Source organism: Bison bison, unplaced genomic scaffold (genome assembly GCF_000754665.1).
Source record: "Bison bison bison isolate TAMUID 2011002044 unplaced genomic scaffold, Bison_UMD1.0 scf7180017864307, whole genome shotgun sequence".
Lineage (NCBI taxonomy): Eukaryota > Metazoa > Chordata > Mammalia > Artiodactyla > Bovidae > Bison > Bison bison.
This window is the reverse complement of record NW_011494879.1, coordinates 5,243,111-5,268,620: the sequence shown is the minus strand read 5'-3', so window position 1 is coordinate 5,268,620 and position 25,510 is coordinate 5,243,111. Positions and strand designations below refer to the sequence as shown.

At 47.7% G+C, this 25,510-nt stretch overlaps 1 protein-coding gene across 1 annotated transcript in view; it reads right to left on the bottom strand.

The window, feature by feature from the left end:
• The window catches only part of ASAP2 (ArfGAP with SH3 domain, ankyrin repeat and PH domain 2), a 137,756-nt gene that overhangs the window by 52,317 nt on the left and 59,929 nt on the right, over positions 1–25,510 (bottom strand). Inside the window, exons 4-9 of the mRNA XM_010852043.1 lie at positions 22,761–22,835; positions 20,838–20,887; positions 17,090–17,219; positions 12,597–12,682; positions 5,824–5,899; positions 5,465–5,551 (exon numbers count right to left, since the gene is read on the bottom strand). Of these exons, the coding sequence (XP_010850345.1) occupies positions 5,465–5,551; positions 5,824–5,899; positions 12,597–12,682; positions 17,090–17,219; positions 20,838–20,887; positions 22,761–22,835 (504 nt within the window). The remainder of the gene's footprint in view (positions 1–5,464; positions 5,552–5,823; positions 5,900–12,596; positions 12,683–17,089; positions 17,220–20,837; positions 20,888–22,760; positions 22,836–25,510) is intronic.

Sequence of the window (25,510 nt, the reverse complement as noted above, 5' to 3'; positions counted from 1 at the left end):
GGGATCTTCCCGACCCAGGGATCGAACCCAGGTCTCCTGCATGGCAGGCAGATTCTTGACCATCTGAGCCACCAGGGAAGCCCTTCTCATTGCACCGTCTTAACACCTTTGCTGAAAATCCACTGACTGTAGTGTGAGGGTTTCACTGATTTATGTGCCCATCTTTCTGTCAATGCCACACTGTCCTAACTACTACAGCTTTGTGGTAAGTTCTGAAACCAGAAAGGCTGAGTCCTCCAACTTTGTTCTTCTTTTTCAGGACTGCTTTGGCCATTCTGGGTCCTTTTGCATTTCCATATGAATTTAGAATCAGCCTGCAGATTTCTGCAAATAGGCAGCTGGGATTTTATTTTGATAGAGATGGCACTCAATCTGTAGATCAATTTGGGGGCATACTGCCATCCCAAGGATAATAAGTTTTCCAATCCATGAACATGGGCTGTCTGGCACTGACTTTTTAAACTCTGAAATATAGGTGAGATAATTCAGCAAAAAAAAAAAAAAATTTTTTTTTTAAATCTTCATCTGAGAAATCAATAATATGCACAACCATTCCACAACTGAACTGACAACAGAGCCTGAACAAGCAGGCCCCAGAGAGGAGAAACATCCTCCTTTTCCAGGGGGATTCATGCCCCTAAACAACTAAGTCAAACAGCTCGTTCATGAGATGAGAATGGTCCCAGTTCCCACATTCGCTCAGAAGGGCAGCATACACTGGCACTAGACATTTAGAGCTGCTAAGTCACTTCAGTCGTGTCTGACTCTGTGCGACCCCAGAGATGGCAGCCCACCAGGCTCCCCCGTCCCTGGGATTTTCCAGGCAAGAATACTGGAGTGGGGTGCCACTGCCTTCTGCAGACATTTAGAGCAAACCAGCTTTAAAATCACTGGAACTGAATGCAGTAGAGGGGAAATGGAGAAACCATGTTCACTTATCTGAATCTCTGAGAAAGACTAAAAATAGACCTGTCAAAAGGCTACACTGTACAACCAAGAAATATGTCTATTGATCTGGGGAGGGAAAAAAAATAAAAACCCTGAACAAAGTAAGTGGTGCAACCTGTGACACACTGCTAAAAGTGTTCACGCCATGCATATTAATCAGAACTCTTCACAGGTCTTATGAACAGGATGTTAAGGACGTTCTTCTTTTCAACAGAATCAGACGCGATGCCAGAGGCTGGGGAAGAAATTACTGTTTTATTCTTCAGACAAGGTGTTTCTTGAATTAATTTAAAAGTGCAAGCAAATCTGAAACTATAAAATTTAAAATTTGTAAGAGGAATGTAATCCCTCTAACATAAAACTGAACCTGCTTTAGAACTATTTCAACACCTTCCAGGAGACTTCTATTGTGACCCAACAAAAAAAACAACATGTGATCAAGGGAAGGAAGTAAAGCTGGCCCTTTCATATAACCAAGATTTCAGCTGAATGGAATGTACATCAAGGAACAAGAGCCTTTCATTCTAAGGATATCCATCACCTAACAACACGGACAACTGGCCGGGGTGTCCACACTGCACAGACTCTGGAAGACTCTCCAACGTACCCATGCTTCCCCAGAAGGGCCAAGGACGACCTAAGACCCGACTGAGTGGGCCTCCCTGTGGGGACGGTTTGTATGTCTGAAGCACACAGGTTATGTAGGCATTTTATAGAACTTCAGAAAGAGCTCATAAAATTCTATCAATACCCATATAGCCTCTGTCCTGTGACACCCAGACAAATTCCCAGATCCCAGGCACCAACCAAGATCTTCAGTTTTGTGTGGCCTTATGAAGGGTTAGCCACTGGAGCCTGCAGAAATAGAAACCACCCAGATGAACAGTAGACTCCGTATCTGAAATCTTCAGGAATGGGGTGGGGACATGACCTGTGCATAGTTACTCAGTCGTGTCTGACTCTTTGCAACCCATGGACTGTGGCCCGCCAGGCTCCTCTGTCCATGGGACTTTGCAAGCAAGAACACTGGAGTGGGTTGCCACTTCCGACTCCAGGGGATCTTTCTGACCCAGGAATCAATCCCACACCTCATGAGTCTCCTGCACTGGCAGGCTGATTCTTTACCACTGCCCCACCTGGGAAGGCCTTGGGAGAAGGAGGATGCTGCATATTATTTTACACACACACACACACACACACCCGAGAAGTATCAGGGGGAGAGATACACACACACACCCAAGAAATATCCCTGAGCTTCCTAGGAATCTAGAACATCACAAACACTTTTACGTTGTATCCATCTGCCTCTCAGAAAGTCTATGTTCAGACACCTGTCATGATGAGCGGATTGGAGGCTTCAAGTCTCTCTGCCAAGGGATGGGTGTGATTCCAACTGCCCCCGTCTTCCCCGGGCATGTCCCTGGGCACAAGTGCATGGACACACCAGGGCGGGGCTCTGCTAAGTGAGCGCTAAGCTGTGGTCTGCGAACATCTCCTACCACCGGTTCCCTGTTAGCAGCGCTTGTTTTTGGCCATTGCCACGCAGCTTGTGGGATTTTAGTTCCCCAACGAGGGACTGCAGAGAAGGCAATGGCACCCCACTCCAGTACTCTTGCCTGGAAAATCCCATGGATGGAGGAGCCTGGAAGGCTGCAGTCCATGGGGTAGCTGAGCGTCGGACACGACTGAGCGACTTCCCTTTCACTTTTCACTTTCATGCACTGGAGAAGGAACTGGCAACTTACTCCAGTGTTCTTGCCTGGAGAATCCCAGGGACGGGGGAGCCTGGTGGGCTGCCATCTCTGGGGTCGCACAGAGTCGGACACGACTGAAGCGACTTAGCAGCAGCAGCAGCAGCAACAAGGGATTGAACCCGATCCCTGGCAGTGAAAGCGCCAAGTCCTAACCACTGGACCGCCAGAGACTTTCCTCTGAGTAGCTTCTTAAAAGATACTATCTGACAGAGATATTATTAAAGTCACATAATATAGCTGGAAAGAGAAGAGCCCTGCAGTGGAAGAGACCAGGGCTCAAACCTGAATTCACTCCAGCAACTGCATTTCTCAGACTCAAGTTGTGAATATGGGTTAACACTACCTGCCTGCCCTGCTGTTGTAAGGCCTGATTACTAGTCACACTTGAAAAGTGCCTGGAAAGTCCTGAGAAGCGAAGCAGGCAGGACATAGAGGGTAAGTCCTACCAACCAACAATGCAGTTTCTTTGGGGCATGTTACCTAATTTTTATGAACTATAATCATGGAGATTTAGAATTTTTAAAACACTGAATAAAATCCATCAACACCTTCATTTTTCTGCGTCACAGAAGAGAATCCAAAAAGAAGCAATGAGAACTAAACAACAGCAATGCCCAAATGTTCAATTCTTGTAACTGCAGGGACCTCAATTAAAAAATCATTTTAAAATAGATCAAATTTAACTTACACACTTTTTTTTTAACTACTTGCAGTGTATTCACATAATGTCCAGCTGATGAAATATCATCATCAAAAAGCAACACAGAGTGTGAGACACAGAAAAGACAACACATTCACAGCCAGTGGATGGGTGGGTTCCATCTTTGGGTGTAAAGCCAGAGGAGCCGGTCAAGAAGGTTCACCTGACCCCTATGTGCATCTGGGGCAGACAGGCTGGTCAACAAAAAAACAAAAACAACAAGCCATTAAAGACTTCTGGTCTGTGCTGGTAAGTTTGTTACACTTTCCTGCAGAGCTATAAATAACCTCCTCTTCCCAGCCAGCCAAAGCAAACACAGGCCTCCCTCTCTGTGCCCAGAAGGCTACTGAACCCCAGCACCTGCTCTCTGGGATTTTAAACCTGGGTTTTGCTTCACAGCTCTGACCCTTCTTCAGGCATCCTCTTTGAGTTCTCTGGGGCCGGTGGCTCCTACATCAATGCCATCTCCTCTGGTTACAATCAGGCCACTGTAGTCTCCATACTCCAAGCTCTTCCCCCGCACACCCCCCACCCCCCGCCTTTTGCTGTTTATATTCCATGTTTGGGAATATCAGGACCCAGATTTCTCTAGCCCTGGAGGAAGTCACCAGGCTATGAGAAATTTCCAGCACTACATCCGACCTCAATCTGCCAACCTTTCATTCAGCTGACCCGTGTTTACCAAGAGCCTACAGAAGGAGCAATATGGTGCGACGACGTGATGACCAGCCGGGCACAGAAGGCTAGAAGGCCTCCTCTGCCCGCTCGAGGTCCAGCTGGAGAAAAAAGCATCTGTACACTTGAGGACACGGCCAACAAGCCCCCAAATATATATGCTGTCATTTTTTTTAAAAGTCACTCAAACAGAATGTGCAATACAGATCACTGGGGCTGGGGGGAACAGAGGCGGCCCCCGCTCCCAAGGCAGGCATTGAGGTGCTTCAGAAGACAGGCAGAAGGCCGTGATGCAATGGAAGGGGAGGGGGCCAGTGGTTTCACCTTCACAAAGGAGTGACCCCCAAAGGCTAAACTGGAAATTTGGAAAACTTCCATTTCACTAACATTATGCATTCAAATTCTTTGGTCTTAAATAAAACCCACAGCTCTTGTGGAAGAGGAAGCACAAAAATAAAAATTGCTACTAAACATTTCTCGGAAGAAATGTCTATTTTTTGAAGTTCATGAAGAAAGCATGCAAAGTTCTACGATTTATTAAAAATACTGAACTACTTACTCTCCTAGACTTCGGTCACAAAAGGTAAATGCATTCGGGAGAAAAACAACAATATTCAGTTATAGTACAAGAACTTCAAACAAAATAGAGCATGCCAAAATGCTAGCAGTGAACTTTACACTCTGCTGTCATTTAATAGATGATTGAGTTCATTGACAATTGAAACTCACTCAATTTCATCGACAAGGATGTGTGTTTGCATTAAATTTCACATTATAATATCTGCACTGTAGCAAACATATGAAATCACTTTAAAATGTACCTTTTAATGGTTTTTCTACTAAGCTCCCCACATACAAATGATCACTGCAAATGTGTTAGTACACAAAGAAGGAATAATTATATGAAAGAGATGATGTAAGAAACCAAGTTTTCTACCTATCAGAAAGCAGAAAATCGAGCTCCTCCCATTTTATGGAACATTATCTCTGGGCTGGAAGATCCAGATGGTCACCAGTCACCTGTTGACGCCACACAGGCAGGGCCCATGGACATCAGGGCAGAGGAACCACAGAGCCCCAGGGAGCGAATCAACAGTAACTGATATGAAGGACGAGTGTCTACATGAAGAGACGGTAAGACGGACGGAGCAGCAATTGCTGAAATGCTGCCATTAAGGCAAGGCTTATGGTAATGGTTCCTCCACGAAACAAGTGTATTTTAAAAGATGGTTTTATAAAACCAACTCAAAGAACAAACTACATATTTTCATGCTGTCCAATACAACCCCGGAGTGAAGGAGCACCCAGAGACCTGGATCTCACCTCTTCAGTCCTAGAGCCCCCAAGACTAAGGGATGAAAGGTTTTTCAAACTTAAATCCCCTCACCTCTTTCTGTTCAACCTGTAATGCCGATTTCAGAATATCTCGGAGCTGTATCAACTGCCTTCTCTCTTCGTCCTGGGCCTGTTTGATCTTTAAAAAAATATAACAAAGCAGAGAAAGTACGGCTGAGGTGCAACGAGACGGTGGCGCTCATGGTCATTTCTCAACAACTGCAACCTTCCCCCCGACTCCAAGACGGAGGATAGAGTGGGAACCCCGTTCCCCAAGCTGCGTGGGGGTGCTCCAGGGCAGTCATGTTCTGGGCAGCGCGGCATATAAACACGAGATTGCATGGGATCAATGTTTAAATCCAAGTGTATAGTGCATACTTACAACACTCACGTGGGAGGATAGTTACTTACTGTGTGAAGGTCTGTGGAAAGTGTTTCAATGGAAGGTTTGAGGCTTTCGACTGCTTTCAGTCCATCCTGGAAAAAACTAGGAGGAAAAAAGAGCATAGGCTGGGTTTCATAAAAGAGAAAACAATTTTGTTAGATGGAGAAAAAAGACTTCTTTAAAGGAAATGGCTGAGATCATGATGTAATTCCTGGGGGGGAAAGACTAGGAACCTAGGAACCAAACCTTAAAATATCAGGCAAACCAGGAACAAAGTGATGTTCAAAACTATGAGCGATGAATTGAGAAGGAACCACAATAAGCCTGCTGCTGCTGCTAAGTCACTTCAGTCGTGTCCGACTCTGTGTGACCCCATAGACGGCAGCCCACCAGGCTCCCCCGTCCCTGGGATTCTCCGGGCAAACACTGGAGTGGGTTGCCATGTCCTTCTCCAATGCATGAAAGCGAAAAGTGAAAGTCAAGTTGCTCAGTCGTGTCCGACTCTTAGCGACCCCATGGACTGCAGCCTACCAGGCTCCTCCACCCATGGGATTTTCCAGGCAGGAGTACTGGAGTAGGGTGCCATTGCCTTCTCTGGCAATAAGCCTAGTGTCTGTGATTTTTCCTGGAAGATTCAGATGGTCACCAGTCACTTGCTGATGCCACACAGGCAGAGTCTGTGGACACCAGGGTAGGGGAACCACAGAGCCCAAGCGAGAGAAACAACCATCTGAATAACAAGAGTCCATGTGCCTAGGCGCTAAAAGCTACTTATCTAGCGACGAACAGAGCAGAAAAGGTTGAAATGCTACCGTTTCATATAAAATGAACCCTAAATTCTCAGTTTATAGTGGGAAAACAGGACTCTCCCGACAAATCGCAGCAGAGGCTTGGGTTCAGAAGTAGAAGAGTCTGAGGCCAGAGAAGCACAGGGTGAATATAAGAGTAAGACACTAAATTAGGCTCCTTAACAGGCCACAGCTAAGTGGAAAAGACAAAGGACAAAGATAAAAAGCAAGCTGGCTTAAATGCACACGGATGGCCGTGTGTGCAGAGCAGGGAGACGTGGTCAGAGAACTTGAGATCGAATATCAAAAGGAACATTTTTAACACTCAGAACCCAGGGCTCATAAAGTCACTTATAACAAGCGATTCAGGAATGAGAATGGAGGCTGGACGAGTTTTTTCTGCAGCTCGGCCTCTGAGCCCATTTGAGGGGCAGCAGAGGCTTCCGGGAGCTTAGGCGAGGGTTCAAAACCTGTAAGAAGGCCTAAAGCGCCCACCTCCAAGCTCCAGTCCACTCTCCTTGCCCCTTATTCACTTCTCCCTACGCCTCCGTGGCCACCCAGCCATCCCTGCCTCAGGCCCTCTGCACAGACTGTTCTTCCCTCTGAGGAGGCCCTGAAGTCTGCCTTCTGGTTTACCTGCTGGTTCCCACTCACTCTCCAAGTTTTCAGCTAAATACAGTCTCATCAGCAAGGTGTGCCACACTCCCCTCCCTTCAAAGAGGCCTCCTCACCAGATTCTCAGAGATCCTGTCTCTGGCTTCGAAACACTTGCCACAACTGCCGCTATGTGTTCATTGGGGTAACAGTTTAAAATATAGTTCCCCCATCAGATCCGAAGTTCTGGGAGAGTGAGGACACAGTATCCGCAAAGCCTGGCACATCTCAAGCGCACGATATTTGCTGAAGGAAGAAATTAATGAAGGAAGGAAGGTGTCTCTAACTTCTGCCGGTTTACTGGGTACCAAGGAGACTATCTTCAAAAAGTGACCTGGGGTTCACACGTTTCTTTCTTTTAAACTCAGCAACAGTCCTGTGGGAATTTCCTGTATCAAGTTTGCAATTAATAGGAGGGGTTGTAGAAACAACACTGCATGGCACTTAGTACAATAACTCCAAGGAGGGAGGAGGAAGGAAGGAAGGGGGAAACACACACATGGCATGCAGGCCACAAACCATGACGAGCTGGTTATTAGGAAAGAGGCTGGGCTATCAGCATTTCTTACTTTAATCTTTAGATATTTGCGTAATTTCACTTTATATTCTCATTCCTGCATTTTGCCTAACTTGTGTTTTTTTTCCCCTAAATATAGAACATGCTTCTGGTAGAGCAATTGTGTCCGGGTTATAATGACTTTTCCACGTGTCTGTTTCCACTGCCAGGGCAGAAATGCCATGTCTTGCACGTCCCTGTGTTTCCACTCTGAGCACAATGCCCGACCCAGAGCAGCAATTTTAAACTGAAAAGGAAACTGGGAAGCACAAACACAGGAACGAGAGGGCAAACATCTCCCTCCTGTCATGAACTCATTTGGTTCTGACGTTTTGTCTGAGTTTTATTTTTTTCTTGTATAACTATTCCACTAATCAATTCAAATTCTTGTAAAATAGGTGAAGGCAAGAGGTGATGGTTGGGGGGCAGGGGGTGGGGAGGGAGAGAAGGAGGCAGAGAGGGAAGGGAAGTTGAACACACACTAGTTTAGGGAGGGGGAGAAACATCACAGGGGATTGGCCCAGAAAGGGTCCTGCTCCCGGCGCGAGGCAGCAGGTGCTTGGCCCCGGAACCTCCGAGCCTGGCAACGGTCTCCGGTGCACCCCACAGCGGAGTCAGGAGCCCAGAGAAGTGTTTCTCATCACAGACACCGTCCGCATTGCAACACTGGGCCCTGTGCTTGCAAGAATGATCCAGACTTAGATTTCGTCGCTGTGGAAAGCCTTGCCAATCTTGACCATCTACCTAGAAAGCTCTTCCCCCTGATTTTCAAAACTCCTATCTTTTGTGCACCAATCCTTATTGAGGCATGTGTGTCGTGTCTATCTTCTCTGCCCTTAAGGGGAATGCTTCAAAACAAGGGGCCTCTTTACCAACTGCTGTCACTTCAAGCCTAAGTACAAACTCCCAGGCAGTTTTCTTTGGTTGAGCCTGTCAGCGCTTTCCCAGGCTTCCACAGTATCATCCATACTGCTGCTAAGTCACTTCAGTTGTGTCCGACTCTGTGCAACCAGAGACGGCAGCCCATACTACCAAATACCACATTTTGCTCTTTATCTAATGTTTTCTAGCCTACCTGATCAAATTCGCCAGGCTTTATAATACCCCCATTGAAATTTAACCTTCATGTGCCCAACAAGCAGGGCGGGCTCCCCCTCCTAAGCCTTCCCACCAGCACCCCCTCACGGCTGATGGCCTCTGGCCCTCTCTCTCCTGGAGGGAACTTCTCCCGGGCACCAGAGAAGGTCTTATTCCATCTGCAACACCAAGGACATCAGCCGCCACTGGTCACAGAGGTTCCCAGCAGGTACAAAGAACGAGTCACTGCAGCGCTCATCACCACTGTCTAGAACGTCACCGTTTTTGTTTTAAAGACTGCCTAGTTTTAGATTCCACTAGAGAACAGGAGCCTCAGTCTTCAGCAGCAAAGGCTAGTAAGACACTGTCCAGGCTCTTCTAGGAACTGGAGATGCAAGTTCTTTCCTTACATGATATAAAAGGCATAGATCATAAGTTTATAAGACGATCAGCTTCCCAGGTGGCTCAGTGGTAAAGCATCTGCCTGGAAATGCAGGAGAACAGAGTCTGATCCCTGGGTTGGGAAGATTCCCTGGAGGAGGAAATGGCAACCCACTCCAGTATTCCTGCCCAGAGAATCCCATGGACAGAGGAGCCTGGTGGGCTACAGTCCATGGGGTCGCAAAGAGTTGGACACATCTGAGCAACTGAAGATGAAGAAGATACTCTTCAAGAAGGCTTCTGGAGAAAGCAAAAAGGAAAAAGAGTAAAGTCTGTCTAAGCAGTTCTCAGGAAGAACACGCAAGTACGCTTCCAGGGAATCTAGGCTTCACCACGAGGCCTCTGGGCACCTGCAGAGACCAGCTGCCCCTGCTGAGCAGGCTGCCTCTGCCCTGGGGTCACCGCGCTCGCCAGGCTGGGCCGTGCTCACGACGTGGAGACGGAGAATGTGAAATGGGGACACGTGGGAACTGCCCGGCGGATAAACACGTGTGTGGCCACAGGCTCCTTCATCCAATGGCTGAATCACTCAAGCTCCACGTTTTATGCCCTCCAAATATGCATTTGAAAAGTCAAAGCTTCTCAAATTATTTGAAGCGCATGCAGTATTATACATGTGTATACACACACACACACAAGCTCCATCCAAAAAGGAAGTAATGGAAGACTCATCATTTTTAAAAGTTACTGAGCTCATGCCCATAAAAGGCCAACTCGTTCACTTTTCCACAAGTGGTCTGTTGCTAACCAACTGATTAGTTTGGACAAAATAAAGGAAAAAAATAAAAAAGGAAACCCCAGAATAACTTCTTCAAAAATAAAATATCAGCAAGGAAGCGACCCACTTCCTAAATGGCCTCACATAAGGTTACGAGGAGAAGACTGAACAAGTAACTTGCATGATCATCACATAGCATTTTGAGTTTCTGTAAAAGAATTCATCCTACAAATTCTACAAACTGAGGGTCTTCCTATTTTCTGAACTCCACACCGGGAGCTCTTCTTTTAACCCAGGATGAACCACACGACACATCTCCCTTTGCTGCTGGGCCTCGACTTCGGAAACACAACATGGCCAGAGGCGTGTTAAGAATTCCGAAGCCCGGCTCCACCCAATTCAGTGCAATTCATCACTGCAAACCGGGCCAAGGAAACGCGACATGGCCAAAGGTGAAAATGTAAATGTCACGGAGGACATCTCTGCAGAGGATATGCTGGGCGGGAGACACGACACATGAAAGGCGCCATCGCGGGCATGTGCAGGCAGCACCATGGTGACAAGAGGGAAGAGCCAGCACAGGTGGGGCGGGCGGACGTTCTCACAGTGGCAGCTACACCTGAGCCGGGTCTCACAGGACCAGAGGCTGGGGGAAGGCACAGAAGGAACAGAACGGCGTTCCAGGCAAAGGGGACAGCAGGGCAAAGGGTATCAGTGCGGGGCACGGCCCATTAAGGGAAAGGCATGTGGACGCATGTAGGAACAACACTGTTGAGAGATTTCCACGCCACTCACACATCCCCAGGCCCAGGGAGCCGGGGCTCCAGCCCCCCTCAGACACGACCCCTGCACCTGAGTGGTCACACAGCCACCCCATTCCATCTGGTCCTTCTTGGCACCCAGAGCAACCCCGTGAAAGCAGAATTGGATCGGGAGACACCTCCCTGACGTTCCCAATCAACTCCACTCCACTCTCGTCCTGCAGCAGCCTCCTCAAGGTCACAGCCACTCCCGGAGACTGTCACACCCCTGCTGGCTGGCTAGCTGCTGTGCCCAGTCCCACCGTAAGTCCACACAGGTAGGAGCTCGGTTTCCTTCTTGCTGCATCACCTGGACCTTCTGTATCACTCTATGTCCTCCGGCACACAGCAGGAGCTCAACCAACACTTGCTGAACGAATCCTCTGCTTGAAACTTTGGGCGCCTCCCCATACGTGTGGGGCAGAATCTAATGCTGTGAACAAGATGCCAGGCTGTGCCCGCCTCCAGCTTTCCCACGCAGCTTCACTTCACTCACGAGGCTTCAGGTGGGCTGGCCTCCCTCCTGCCTCGAGACCCTGCCCCTGCCTGGAAGGTTCTTCCCCTGCTCCCCACCTGCCGGCCCCTCCGTGTCCTTCAGACCCCTGAATCCACATCCCTGAGAGAGACCTGCAGGTAACTCAAGAATCTGAACACCTCCTGTGGGCCAGGCGCTGTGCTCTGCCAGCTGAAAACCACAGCAAGGACGAAACAGAGAAGAAATCCCTGCCCTCCATCTCAATTTAAATTATAAATTAGGTCCTTCTGTTATATTCTCTCTCAGACTCTGGTACTTGAAAACACTTAGCGAAGCGTCCGATTATACGTGGGTTTGCCTGCGTCTCGCTCCAGCAGGCGCTGTGCCAGGGATGTACACCACCCTGTCTCCAGCATCTCAGGGGGCTCCTAAAACACAGCACACACCCAACAGTAGCAGCGAATGAGCCCACAGCCTGTTCACGTCAATGGTGAGATGCAGACTGAGGAACGGGAAAGATAATGAGGCCAAGAGATGAGGCCCGGGGTGTGGAGGGCTGACAGTCACCGCGAAGATGAGCACATAAGCAGGCCCCTGAACCTGAACGTTTCTCCCTCTCTCTCCAGACAGCCGCCTTTGCTTAGCACATCATCTGTTTTATAGATCAATAATACATGGAAGTATTCTCCTAATTTAAGACCCTGCATTAACACTATCTCACTTCTCTTTTAACAAAAAGAACATCCAAGAATCAAACTAATTTGGCACTTTACCAAAAAAAAATTATATTTGATAAAGTAATGTAGATTTTTAGATTATTTTTTTAGTTTTTGAGATATAATTCTCAAACTGTAAAATTCAACCTTTTAAAACATGCAATTCAGTGGGTTTTAGTATATTTATTATTCACAAAGTTGAGAAATCATCAGCCCTGTCTAATTACAGAATATTTTCATTACCCCCAAAAAAACCCTGTGCCCTCTGGGAGTCATTCCCCACTCCTCTCCTCCCCTCAAGCCCTGTCTCAGGGGGTCTGCCCATTCCCGATCTTTCAAGTGGACTCATTCAGTCTGTAGTCTTCTGTTTCCAGCTTCTTTCACTTTGTGTGTTTTGAAGGTTCGTCTGTGTTGCAGCATGCCTCACTGTTTCACTCTTTTTACTTATTTACTAGTATTTTTTAAATACATGCATACTTTCCTCAGCATAATACTAAAGATCTCCGAGAAGCTGCTGTAAAGAGAGAAACATCTGAAATACCATGATAATGAAGGAAAAGAACCAAGAACTTACTTGCATTGAGCGTGAAAATACTTGATCAGATTCTGAAGTAAATCCACTCCCTTTTTAATCTTAATTTCATTGACCTTCAGCAGATACTGTTTAAAAAAAAACAAACAAACAGGAAATGTCAAAGAAACAGAATATGAGCTGAACATGAACTTCTGAGGGCAGGTCACCTCCCTACCTTCTCTGACATCCTGTATTACGGGTAGGGCTCATGATAGATGCTTAATATTTTCTGAATGCCACAACTAAATGCTTCGTTTATTTTGGTGCCACATAAATTACCTGACCTTTGGGTAATCAAATACTTAGCTTTAAGTGCCAAGAACTCCCTGCAATAAAACAGCCTGTCTTTACCAGCTAGGGGAAACTTTTGCCCCAGTTGCATGGAAGAGTGAGGATGGTTAGAATGAAAGGGTTCCACCTTCTGGACTCAGCTGTCCACATCCCCTGTTCCAGGGCCCTTTCTTCAGGTAGGTCACCGTCTAAACACTAACTGCTGGTCTTCTGTAGTTAAGGCTTTGTCTCCACATCTCTGATATTGAAACACTTCCCCAACACTTTAAATAAACATTGTGATTCTTTGAATTTAAAAAAGCAAAGTTTAAATTCAAATAAATTAAAATCATTTTTAACTTGGAGAATTCATTAACAATCATAAAACAACAGGAAACCCCAGGGATATATAGAACTAGTATCAGGATGTACATTTGCTCTTTGCTAAGAGTTTATAGAACAAAAGATCCCATAAATTCCCTGTCCCCTTCACTATCGAAATAGGAGATATTTACAATCCTGAGAATAAGTCACCTCTAAGGCTGAAAGCCCCCTAGAGAGCTGCTGACCCCCACTGACCACTGGCGTCTCAGCTATAATCTGGGAAACTCGCCTTCAAGTGTCCTCCTGCCCGGCTGCTCTGAAACGGTAACTACATCATTGCCTTTACATCCTCATCTCCCTCCTTTCTGATACTTATTCACTGTTAACTAAATAAAGATGTCTGGCAATGTAGCAAAATGGTTAGATGGTTAATGAGATGTTTGGCCATGTGTCAATGTTAAAATCCATGTGCACTTTGACCTGGAAATTCTACTTTCGGGTATTTATTCTAAGAAGACAATCATAAAAATTTACAAAGATGAATGGAAAAGAAGGTTCATTGCAGACTTGCCTGTAAAAGTGAAAAATGGCAACAGGCCAAATGTTATGAATGGGGAACTACAGTGTGGTGCATCCATAGAAAGAAGGGCTGTTAGTAATCAAGCCAATAAAGCAGAGACTTCCTGATGGCAAAGATGTCTGTGGCACACTAGTGAGTGAAAATAATCAGAATACAAAGCAGCAGTAGAGAATGATCCTGGTTATACACACTGTCTTTAACGTATGCGTACCAGGGACATCTGGAAGATGTGCCACTAAATGTCAAGGTGGTTACCTTAATAAGTAAAATGTGTAGTGACTTTTAATTTCTTTTATGCATATACACATATATACATGGGCTTCCCAGGTGGTGCTAGTGGTTAAGAACCCGCCTGCCAATGCAGGAGACATAAGAGACACAGCTTCAATCCCTGGGTCAGGAAGATCCCCTGGAGGAGGGCATGGCAATCCACTCCAGTATCCTTGCCTGGAGAATCCTCATGGACAGAGGAGCCTAATGGGCTACAGTCCGTAGGGTTGCAAAAAGTCGGACACAACTGAGCGACTAAGTATGCATGCATGCACACATATACACACACACATATACACTGACCAATGTTTTAAAGCACATATTTTTACAATCATAAGAAAAGCAAGAACAGATCTCTCATACATTCTCTATTCATCTGTATTACCGATCTGGCATACTGAATGTCTTTATAAAATTCATTTTGAAGAGAAAATCCCACAGGTTTAGAATATAAACACCTGAAAGTCACTTCTCTACATTAGATCCGAGGCAACTAAAATGGTAAACACCTGAATAACGTCGAGCATTTACAAGGCTCTAGGGCTTCAGTTTGAGGAAGCGGTTGAACGATTTTAAAGCCACTGTAACTCCAGCAGTCTTCACTCTGAGGGGCCAGGTTCTCGGGGACTGCTTTTCAGACACGCTCTCTTTCCAGCCCAGGTCTGGCTGGTCACCGTCTGCAGCTTCATCAGATGAGTCTTGCTCTGCAAACTCCGACCTCACAGCCCACTGGCCCACGTCCACTTTTGTGTCTGCACACCGGGCTGGGCCCTGCCCCAGCCAGCTCTGAAGAGCGGGGACCCTGTGATGCTCAGCACAGCCTGGGGACCCGCCCAAAAGACGACTCACGTGTGTGACTTAGTGGTGTCGAGTAGATAGAGCCCTTCCAATAAAATAACCCTTCTGACAGTCCTCACAGCCCATTCATCCAGACAAGGACAAGCCCCAGTGCTGGGTGCACGCTGCAGAAAGCACACCCTCACCACGAGGAAATGCCAGTAACACCCAGGCTGAGTCTCTCGTCCCTAAACGTTCTTGAATAAGCAGTCCTGCAGAGTTCAGGTCAACGGCTTTCCTCCTCACTAGCCAAAGAGAGAGCACAACCTGAATTCACACACAGGCCCCTCCAAATCCACTCTCTGTGAAACACTCTACTTCATTTTATCCCCCTTCAATAAAAGCAATGCCCTGTGTCTGCATGACGTGCAGCAGTTTTGCTTCCTCATCCCTGTCTCCTGTCGTCCGGGCTGATTTCTCCAACACTGTGCGAAATGGGCTAGACAGGTGTTAGTCTAAGTGATGCCTGCTGTGATAAAACAGCATGTGGATAAAAACATCCACTCTCCTGTCTACAGGAACACTTTGAGCCTAGTTACACCTTTCTAAATATTCATGTAGCAAAGGATTCACGTATTCAAAGTAGCAAAGGAGAGACAGAGGAACAAAACAGACCTAAGACATAAAAAAAAAAAGTAAAAAAGTCTGTTCTTTTTTGATGTTACTATCGCAACCACATACACAGTAACATCAAGTGTGAATGATTAAAGAATCCCATCAAAAGGCAGAGATTGTCAGACTGGATAAAAAAATCATGACCCAAATATAGGTTGCCCACAGGAAACACACTTCAGAGCCAAAGATATGAGTAAGTTGAAAGTAAAAGGCTGGAAAAAGAAATCCCATGCAAACAGAAACCAGAAGAGAGTCGGTGTGGCTGTACTAATATCAGACAAACGTCTCTCGTCCCAGGGACGGATTCTCCTCTGTGGGCCACTTGGTGTGCTCTGGGAATAGAAAGTCATTTAAATACACTCCTAAGATACACATATGGAAAGGCTAGGTGCTTGCTGTAATTAACAAACATCCTAAAATCACAAAGTGCCTTTTGATGAGCTTTGCTGTGGACGGCTTACAGGGAAAGGAGAGCTGGCTGAACCGAGCCTCGGTGCCTGTCACAAACGTCACCCCTGCACGGGCACACTCAGCACGTACGTCCGTACTGCTGTGGGGGAACACAAACGCCACCAAGCACGGATACTCCACTGCCGCTGCCTGGAGGCACGAGCCCTCGGGCGAGGGGAACTGTTTTCAGGAGCTGTTTCGACCAACTGACCTCCAAGCAAGGCATGAAAAACAGGCTGGAAGCAAAGGCTTGCATGGCTGGTCTCGGGGACTTTCCATCCCTGAGCCTCCAGCAAAGAAAAGTTCTGAGTGTTGGTCCTGCCATTTTCCCCTCCCGGAGGTGAGGACTCAGGCTGCAGGTGGAGCGGGACAGAGGACTTCAGGCCTTGGGAGCATCCTTACCCCGAGCAGGTGGAGCCCAGGGTAGGGGTGGGGGGCGGACACTTGCAAAGGCAGGGGCTTCTGGAAACAGACCCTCACTCTCACAGAGGGGACCACGGCTGTTGGGAGAGGGTGTTTCACCACCCCGGTACCTCCTTAAAAGCACCTAAGGGGGTATTCTGGCTTCCCTGGTGGCTCAGATGGTAAAGCATCTGCCTGCAACGCAGGAGACCCAGGTTCGATCCCCAGGTCAGGAAGATCCCCTGGAGAAGGAAACAGCAACCCACTCCAGTAATCTTGCCTGGAAAATTCCATGGACGGAGGAGCCTGGTAGGCTACAATCCTTGGGGTCACAAAGAGTCGGACACAACTGAGCAACTTCACTTTAAGGGGGTATTCTAGCTGACTTAAAGCGGAGAAGAGGTGTTTCCAGGAGGATCTGTGTGAGGCAGAAAGAACCTTCTTCCAAGTTCTATTTGTAAGTCATGTCCGACTCTTTTGTGATCCCATGGACTGTAGCCCACCAGGCTCCTCTGTCCACGGGATTTCCCAGGCAAGGATACTAGACTGCGTTGCCATTTCCTCCTCCATCTTTCAAATGAGTCTTTCCCTACCTTTAATAAATCTTGATGTCAGATTAATCTAATCCCACACTCCAGGAGCCTAAGGCTCCCTGAGAGGCAGAAAGTGGACAACAGCATCCACGGCACCTCGGCGCTGCCCCGAGGCCTCTGGTGGGCCCTGCCCGCCCGCCTCGCACGCCCACCTCGCACATCTGCAGCTGGAAGTAGCGCCGCTCCTTCTCCATCTCCTCCGCGATCTCAGCCCCGCTGATCTCCGTGCGGATCATCCCATGGAGCTTGGCGTGTTCCTTCTTCTCCTTTTCTATCTTGGTTCTAACATGTGGAAAAGCGAGAGAATCAGTCAAGACACCTCTAGACTGAGGAGTCCCCTCTGCGATCCTGACGCCCACCCTGGACACAAATGCTCCCTGAGATGTCTCAGCACAGGACGGACTTGAACTCACTGGGAAGAAAAGATGCGAACTGTCCCCAGAAATATCCGTCTTGGCCCTTTCTGTTGAGTACTGAACTCAGCAAATGCTTCCAAAGCAACTCCACTAGGACAGTGCTCAAGGTCACAGAGGACTTCTCTGGTGGCTCAGATGGTAAAGAATCTGCCTGCCATGCAAGAGACCTGGGTTCAGTCCCTGGGTTGGGAAGATGCCCTGGAGAAGGAAATTGACAACCAACTCCAGTATTTCTGTCTGGAGAATTCCATGGAGAAAGGAGCCTGGGGGGACTATAGTCCATGGGATTGCGAAGAGTTGGATACAACTGAGCTCTAACACTTTCACAGTCACAGAAGGAAACAGATGACCTTTCCCGTTTTTAAGCTTTATTCCCCTCTGTCTTTATTTCCTGCTCGACTGTGCTCCTGAGTCCAGCGTGCAGTAAAGGATACCAGCTGACCCCTCTCTGGAGTGTGTCCTAAGACGGGGGACCTGGATAACTACAAGTCACATCAGTTAGGAAGGGCTTGAAATACTAATTAGACTTTTATTCGGGAGAAAAAGGAAACTAAACAAAAGCCACAGAAAGCACTCAGAAGTGTCAAGGTTACCACCAAGAGAAGGGCAGAGACTCTTTGCACAGCACCCAAGGCGGACACCAACACCACACAAGCAGCACTCCTCAGAAAGTGTTCAACATGAAATGGGTTCCTCTGGGTCCAGAGTCCCCCTCGTTTGGGGAGGGGGTATTGAAGAAGAGGCAAGAGACAGAGCTTCTAATTCTTGTTTTTTATTTGAAGCACAGCACTAGGCACGCAGTAGACAGTCACTGACTTGAACAGGTGAGCAGCAGGTGACCACCTGGTAGAGATGTTGCTGCAGTGACTCACGCCCCAGGAGGGAGTGTGACTGGAAGCCCCTGAGGTCACAGGACAATTACGCAGCCCCGAGGCGCCCCTGACGCCACCGCTACTGCAAAGGGCCTGAGATCCAGGCCAGACGTCGGTCACTCTCAAAATGGTCAGGTATGGAACTGCAGGCCAGGAATTTTAAAGATGTCTTAAAGCTATTTGTTACACATCACAGGGCCTCTCAGAATAATCTAATCTCACGTGTAAGTGAGTAGAGTGAGTTTTAAAATTTATCCCAGGATTGTTGTTATTTTTCAGTTGCTAGGTCTTCACGACCCCATGGACTGCGGCGCACCAGGCTTCCCTGTCCTCCACCATCTCCTGGAGTTTGCTCAAACTCATGATGATGTCAATGAGGTTATTCAGTCTTCTTGTCCTCTGTGGTCCCCTTCTCCTCCTGCCCTCAGTCCTTCCCAGCATCAAGGTCTTTTCAATGAGTCAGCTCTTTGCATCAGGTGGCCAAAGGATTGGAGCGTCAACGTCAGTCCTTCCAATGAATATTCAGGGTTGAATATTTAAGATTGACTGGTTTGATCTCCTTGGAGTCCAAGGGACTCTCAAGAGCCTTCTCCAGCACCACAATTACTCTGAGTTTTAAAGGGTGGTGCTCATTTGTCCTCTAATTCTGGGATTTGTGAGTCCTCACCATATCTATGTGTGTCTTGATTTTATAGAATTTGATCTCATTCTTCTTTCAAACCATTTCCAGCAATCCTCCTCAGAGACCCCCTCACATTCCGGGTTCAGAAATGCACAGAAGCATTTTCTCTAAGGGCCGTGAGTCTGGCAGCGACAGCAGCTGAATGGAAGTGGGCAAAGCCACGTCCTGCCCTTGGCTCAACTGTCTCTTGTGACTGACCAGAGCAAATCCTGAGGCCTGGTGTCCCATCTATAAAGCAGGAATTTGGATCCCCTTCTTATTTACTGAACTGAATTGGCACATGGATGCAGGACGCTAACAGCCCAAGCATAGTGAGTTTGGAGCCTCTCTGGGTTGAGCCAACCTTCAAAGTATTCTGGTTTAATAATCTGTGTTAATATGTGAATGTGCGCCATTAGAAAAACTCCAGAATCTGGAGTATAGAACTTTAGATTTCTAGGACAGGATGAGCACCAACGATTTGGTATTGCTTGGTGTGAGCTTTGTGATCCTCCACCTCTGAACAGATGCCTGGGGCTGGTAAAAGCAAACAAACCCAATTACCTACATGTAGCTCCATCTGATTGCCAGGAGAAATACCAACAACCTAAGATAGACAGATGATACCACCTTTATAGCTGAAAATGAAGAGGCACTAAGGAGTCTCTTTATGAGGATGAAAAAGGAGAGTGAAAAAGCTGGCCTGAAATTCAACATTCAAGAAACTAAGATCATGGCATCCAGTCCCATCACTTCATGGACTAGAAGGGGAAAGGGTGGAAGCAGTGACAGATTTTATTTTCTTAAGCTCCAAAATCACTGCTGACAGTGACTGCAAGTCATGATATTACAAGACATTTGCTCCTTGGAAGGAAAACTATGACAAACCTAGATGGCGTATTAAAAAGCAGAGACATCATTTTGCTGACAAAGGTCCGTATAGTCAAAGCTATGGTTTTTCTGATAGTCATGTATGGATGTGAGAGTTGGACCATAAGGAAGGCTGAGCACCGAAGAATCAATGCTTTCAAACTGTAGGGCTGGAGAGAATTCTTGAGAATCCCTTGGACTGCAAGGAGATCAAACCAGTCAATCCTAAAGGAAATCAACCCTGAATGTTCACTGGAAGGACTGATGCTGAAGCTCCAACACTTTGGCCACCTGTTTGGCAAAGATTGATTCATTGGAAAAGACCCTGATGTTGGGAAAGATTAATTTAGGCAAAAGGAGAATGGAGCAGCAGAGGATGAGATGACTAGATGGTATCACCAACTCAATGGATGTGAATCTGAGCAAATTCCAGGAGATAGTGAACGACTGGGGAGCCTGGTGTGCTGCAGTCCATGGGGTCACCAAGAGTCGGACCTGACTTAGCGACTGACCAACAACCGAGATATCTGAAAAGGCTTTCTTCTGAACACTTCCCACCTTCCCAGATGGCTTCATATAAAAGTTACTATTTCCTCTGAGAAAACTCTATTACCCAATGCACAGCCATTACAAAGTAAACATGAGGCATTAAAACATGTTTTCTACTTCTCAGGTATTTAAAATAACTGAAACTATTATCACCACCATTGCTCACCCAGTTCTAGCTAGCTAGATCCTTTCCACTCCAGGAATCGAGAAACTGTGATCAGAAATGTTACAACAGCTGCCTAAAGTCAACCAGCGGCAGTCAATTAACATTCCTGAAAACAACAATCAGGCGGTCATAGGACAGACAGAAGAGGAGGGACAAGAAAAAGCCTGTCTGAAGAGGTTAACATCAGGAAGGCAGACACCTGGCATGGAAGGAAATATCTAGAATCACAGCAGAACAGGGCAACACAGTTCTGGGTGAATTCTTTCCTGGATTAAGGTTCATTCAGACAATACCTTTAAGCAATAAAAGAGCCATCTTAAAGCCTCAAGTCACCCACGCTTATTTTTTTAAAACAAAAACACTCACATTTTTGTTTCATAGTCCTTCCAAGCTTTATCAAAAGGCTTCTTCAAATCCTGTAAACAGAGAGGCATAAATTAAACTGGACTAATCATGAACTTCTGGGCAAGATAAACTTAACGTCTCCCAAGACTAGCCCTGAAAGGAGTATTAATTTCTGTAATAAATGACATATGTGATCCCATGAAAAATAAAGAGCCTAAGCTCTAAGTACAGGCTTTTTAATTAGACTAGTGGTGGCATTTCTTTTCTTAGAAATCTTTATTATAGAATATACAAAATGCACACAGAAAGAAGAGGGAATTGTGTAATGTGCCAGTCGGCTAGTTACAATGAGTTATCAACTCAGCACATCTTGTTTCACCTAGACCGTGCCCTCTGCCCTAGAATCATTCTGAAATTAAACCCAGACAGACATAACATTTAATCTGCAAATATTTATCCCTCTGAAATAAAAGGACTCTGGCTTTTTTTTTTTATTAATACAGGAATCTCAACACACGTACCCCTGACGTGGGCCCCAAAACAAGAATATAAAAGCCATTTACTGTCCCCTGTGACCTGATGGTTTAGGCGTTCAGTTGTGTTGGACTCTTGTGACCCCATGGACTGTGTAGCCCGCCAGGCTCCTCTGTCCATGGGATTCTCCAGGCAAGAATACTGGAGTGGGTCGCCATTTCCTTCTCCAGAGGGATCTTCCCAACCCAGGAATCGAACCTGGGTCTCCCGCATTGCAGGCGGATTCTCTACCATGTGAGCTACGAGGGGATCGATTCTGATTCACATTCTCTGATGAAACCTGACTTAAAAATGTACTGAGCCACCAAAAATTCCATCAAGTTGTTCCCACCTATGTATGCTCCCTTTAACAGGGCTCTTTTGGAAGAGAAAACCCTTTTGCTGCGGGGATTTCTAATTCTTTCTGGCTCTTCTCCAGCCTTCTGACAAGGCCCAAGCTCCACAGCCTGGCACCTAGAGCCTGCAGGAAGGGGGCCAGTCCACCCCATCAGCTTCACCTCTACTCCCGCCAGCTCAGGCCACCGGGCAGGACTGCATCTGGCTGCTGCAGACAGGCCGGACTTGCAGGCCCTGGGGCACGACTTGCCCTGTGCACTCCACCCTCTCGTTTTACTGCCTACCTCTCCTGACAGGTTCTTCGGGGCCCCAGGGGATGATGAGTAACGTTCCTCAGTGTCTTCACTCCTAACGGCTCACCCGGCCAGACTCCCTGCCCCGACAGCTCTCCGTGCATGGTCTGCCTCTGCAGAGACCCCAGGTCGGCCAGGTTGGCCTTGCGGAGGCTGCTGGGGATCAGAGAGCTCGGCCTCCTAAGGACCGGGACATGGTCGTCTCCCTTTTGTATCACACACCTGTCTGTGCCAGAGATATGCACGAGTGACTTTCTGCTCAGCACCTGGCCCCACACAGCACTCGAGCCCTACACACACGTGCTCAGGACACAGATCACGACTTGAGGGTTTGTGGGAGGCTGATGAGGCCTCAACAATGGGTGCCCTTTGCAGGACAGAAAAATAAAGGTGGCTCAGGCCTTGCTGGTGCTGATCTCCCAGTGGGGAGACCACGTCCCTGCAAGGGGCCTGTTACAGGGACCAGTCAGGGCCAGACTAGCTGGAAAACCGGACTGCACACAGGCTTCCCTGCTCCGCCAGCCGAGCCCATAGCTGTTCATAGTTTTCTGTCGCTTTCCCTCCCACATCTCAAGCACCAGCGGGACAAGAGAGAAAGCCACGGGTCACCACTGTTAGGGGTGAATGGTGGTGCCAAGGCGGCCAGTCAAGGGCGCCTGAGGTGGCACGGAGCTGTCCTGCCATTTCAGGAAGGCCTGAGGGGTATCTGCCCGGACGGGCCAGCAAGATCACGATGCTGTCCTTGGACCGCCAGCCCCAGACAGGCCTCCGCAGGTCGTACCCCTTTCACTCCTTTCAGGTCCCCCTTCAGCAAACTGTCCAGAGGGAAGGAGATTATGTTGTTCATGTTCTGAATCTAAAAGACAAAAAAAAAACAACAGAAAAATATTCTTATTTCCTTTTTAATCTAAAGCAAGGACAGTAAGGAGGTTAAGAGAACACGTGGTAATAAACTTTCCCTAAAACCCCATCATCCTTAACATTCTCTGTAATGATGTCATCTCATGAATGAAAACCTAACAGTGAAACGTCTATATCTGTTTATATTTCACAAAATATTAACCTATTACTGGGCTATGAAGTCTGTGGAAAGATAACCATTACAATGAAGGAAAAAATCAACGACAGAAGCACTTTAAAGATCCAGGAACGGGAACCCACCAACACTTCCTCCTCTCACAGCTCCATCCATGGCCTGGGGCTGTGGCTCTGGTCAGTTCTGGGGGTCCACAGCACCCCCAGTCTCCACAGCACGGCCCCCAACAAAGGAAACTAAAAGAGAACGTGTGTGAAAGAGTGAGAGGGAACAGTACCGAGGGGGTGGGGGGCGGCTGGAGAAAGCAGGTAAGCGAGAAAAGGAGGGACAAGCAGTCTCAAGGTCCCCTGTTCTTCCCCCTGAAGCAAGAAGGCAAGAAATGGTGGCTTAGCAAGTTGTCACTATGGATTAAATCAAGGAGAACCAAAGCCTCCTGAAACACTTGGGGCCTGACCCCGCCGGCCACTCAGCTGTGAGCCAACTTGAAGACACCAAGCTTCAGTGAGCAAGAAAGCTCAAGGAGCAGAGTCCCTGGGTTCTCAACCTGATGAGAGTCCCGCCCCAGGGAAAAGAAAGCTGAGGCTCTCCGTCCTCACCTTCCCCGGTACGTGCTCCCCAAGTCAGCACAGCTGCCACGCGGCCCGCTGTGGCACGTGCCTGTGTCACTTCAGAGACCTGCACCGAAACTATGGGACCGTCAACGGAGAGAGAAGCCTTGTGTAAGACCCTTCCTTCTTACAACCCGACAAAGGAAAATATCACTTTTAGTAGAATTACCTTGGGCTGGAAGGCCAACCACCATCACAACTTTTACAGCCATGTGGGATCTGACTTCCATGCACTATTCAGCACACGAACTTTCAAAACGGAGGAAGAAATTTGCCTGAAAACTACTACTAGCAAGGTGTGTAACCATGCCTGCACCAGCCATCTCCCCTGCTAGATAAATGGTCAAGTCATGACTATAATCTCCGAAATGCCTTCTGGGGTAATTGCTGTCTGAGGCTTCCACAGCTCGACTAGGCACGCACCAGCAGAGGCACAACGCCCTCAGCAATGACTTGCCAGGATCAGCCTGGAGAGTTCGGATTTAAATACTGAAAACCTGAGTCTAAGGTGAGGCCATGCAGGTGACTCACGCCTGGGTTTCCCCACACGTGTCCCACGTCTCCACCCGCCAGCTCAGCACTCAGCCTGCCTCCTGGGGCTCTGGCCTCTCCAGCTGCTACCCGTCCACATGCTCCCTCTGCCTTCTCACTTCCCTGCCCCTTTTCTGGACTTGAGGCATCACTTCCCCCTCCCACCCCAACCCCTTCCTCGCAGCTGTCTGGTTTCTCTGATGTGTCCCTGATAAAAACCAAACCTATTTCTGCATCTCAACCCTCATAGTCCAACCTCATTTGCCACATTTCATTCCCATGTCTAGCTGAACAGACGTCTTTCTCATTTCCTGCTCCCCGGAGTCTAAGTTCATGGATGACATGCTCCGTCCTGAGCTCACGGTCTTCCCTGTGCCCCTGATGCCCAAAACCTGCCCATCCATGAGGATGACTCAGCTGCCATCATTTTCATTAACATCCCAACTGCTCAGCAAGAAGCAATGCCCACCCCCACACTGATCCTCCAATATATTCTTTTTTAAAAAAAAATTATTATTTTTGGCTACGTCAGGATTTAGTTGTGGCACTTGGATTTAGTTGCCCTGTGGCATGTGGGATCTTAGTTCCCAGACCAGGGATTGAACCACGGTCCCCTGCATTGGAAGGCAGATTCTTAACCACTGGACCACCGAGGAAATACCCAGAATTTTCATTTTTAAAAACATCTTAAGGGACTTAACAGGTTCCACCCTGCATTTGTCTTATCAAGCTCACGCATGCCACAAATCCTAAGGGGAGGCTTCAAGCTTTTCTGTTCTCCATTGCACTCATCTACTTCTGCTTCACTGATTACACTACAGCCTTTGACTTTAGCGTAGGAAAAACAAATTGTGGAAAATTCTTAAAGAGATGGGAATACCAAACCACCTTACCTGCCGCCTGAGAAACCTGTATGCAGGTCAAGGACACAATGGACTGGTTCAAAATTGGGAAAGGAGTACGTTAAGGCTGTATATTGTGGCCCTGCTTATTTAACTTATATGCAGAGTACATCAAGCAAAATGTCGGGCTGGTTGAAGCACAAGCTGGAATCAAGATTGCCGGGAGAAATATCAATAACCTCAGATATGCAGATGACACCACCCTTACAGCAGAAAGCAAAGAGGAACTAAAGAGCCTCTTGATAGAGGTGAAAGAGGTGAGTGAAAAAGCTGGCTTAAAACTCAACATTCAAGGAGCCGGGTTTGCGGAGCGCGGCGCCGCAGCCGGGAGCCGGCGGGCCCGAGAGTGACCGAGTCACGGCGGGCGCCGGCGGAGCCGCGGCGTCGGACCCGCCTCCTGGAGGAGCTCAGCCCCGGCCAGGCCCGGCCCCATTCCCGCCCCGCGCCGCCTCCC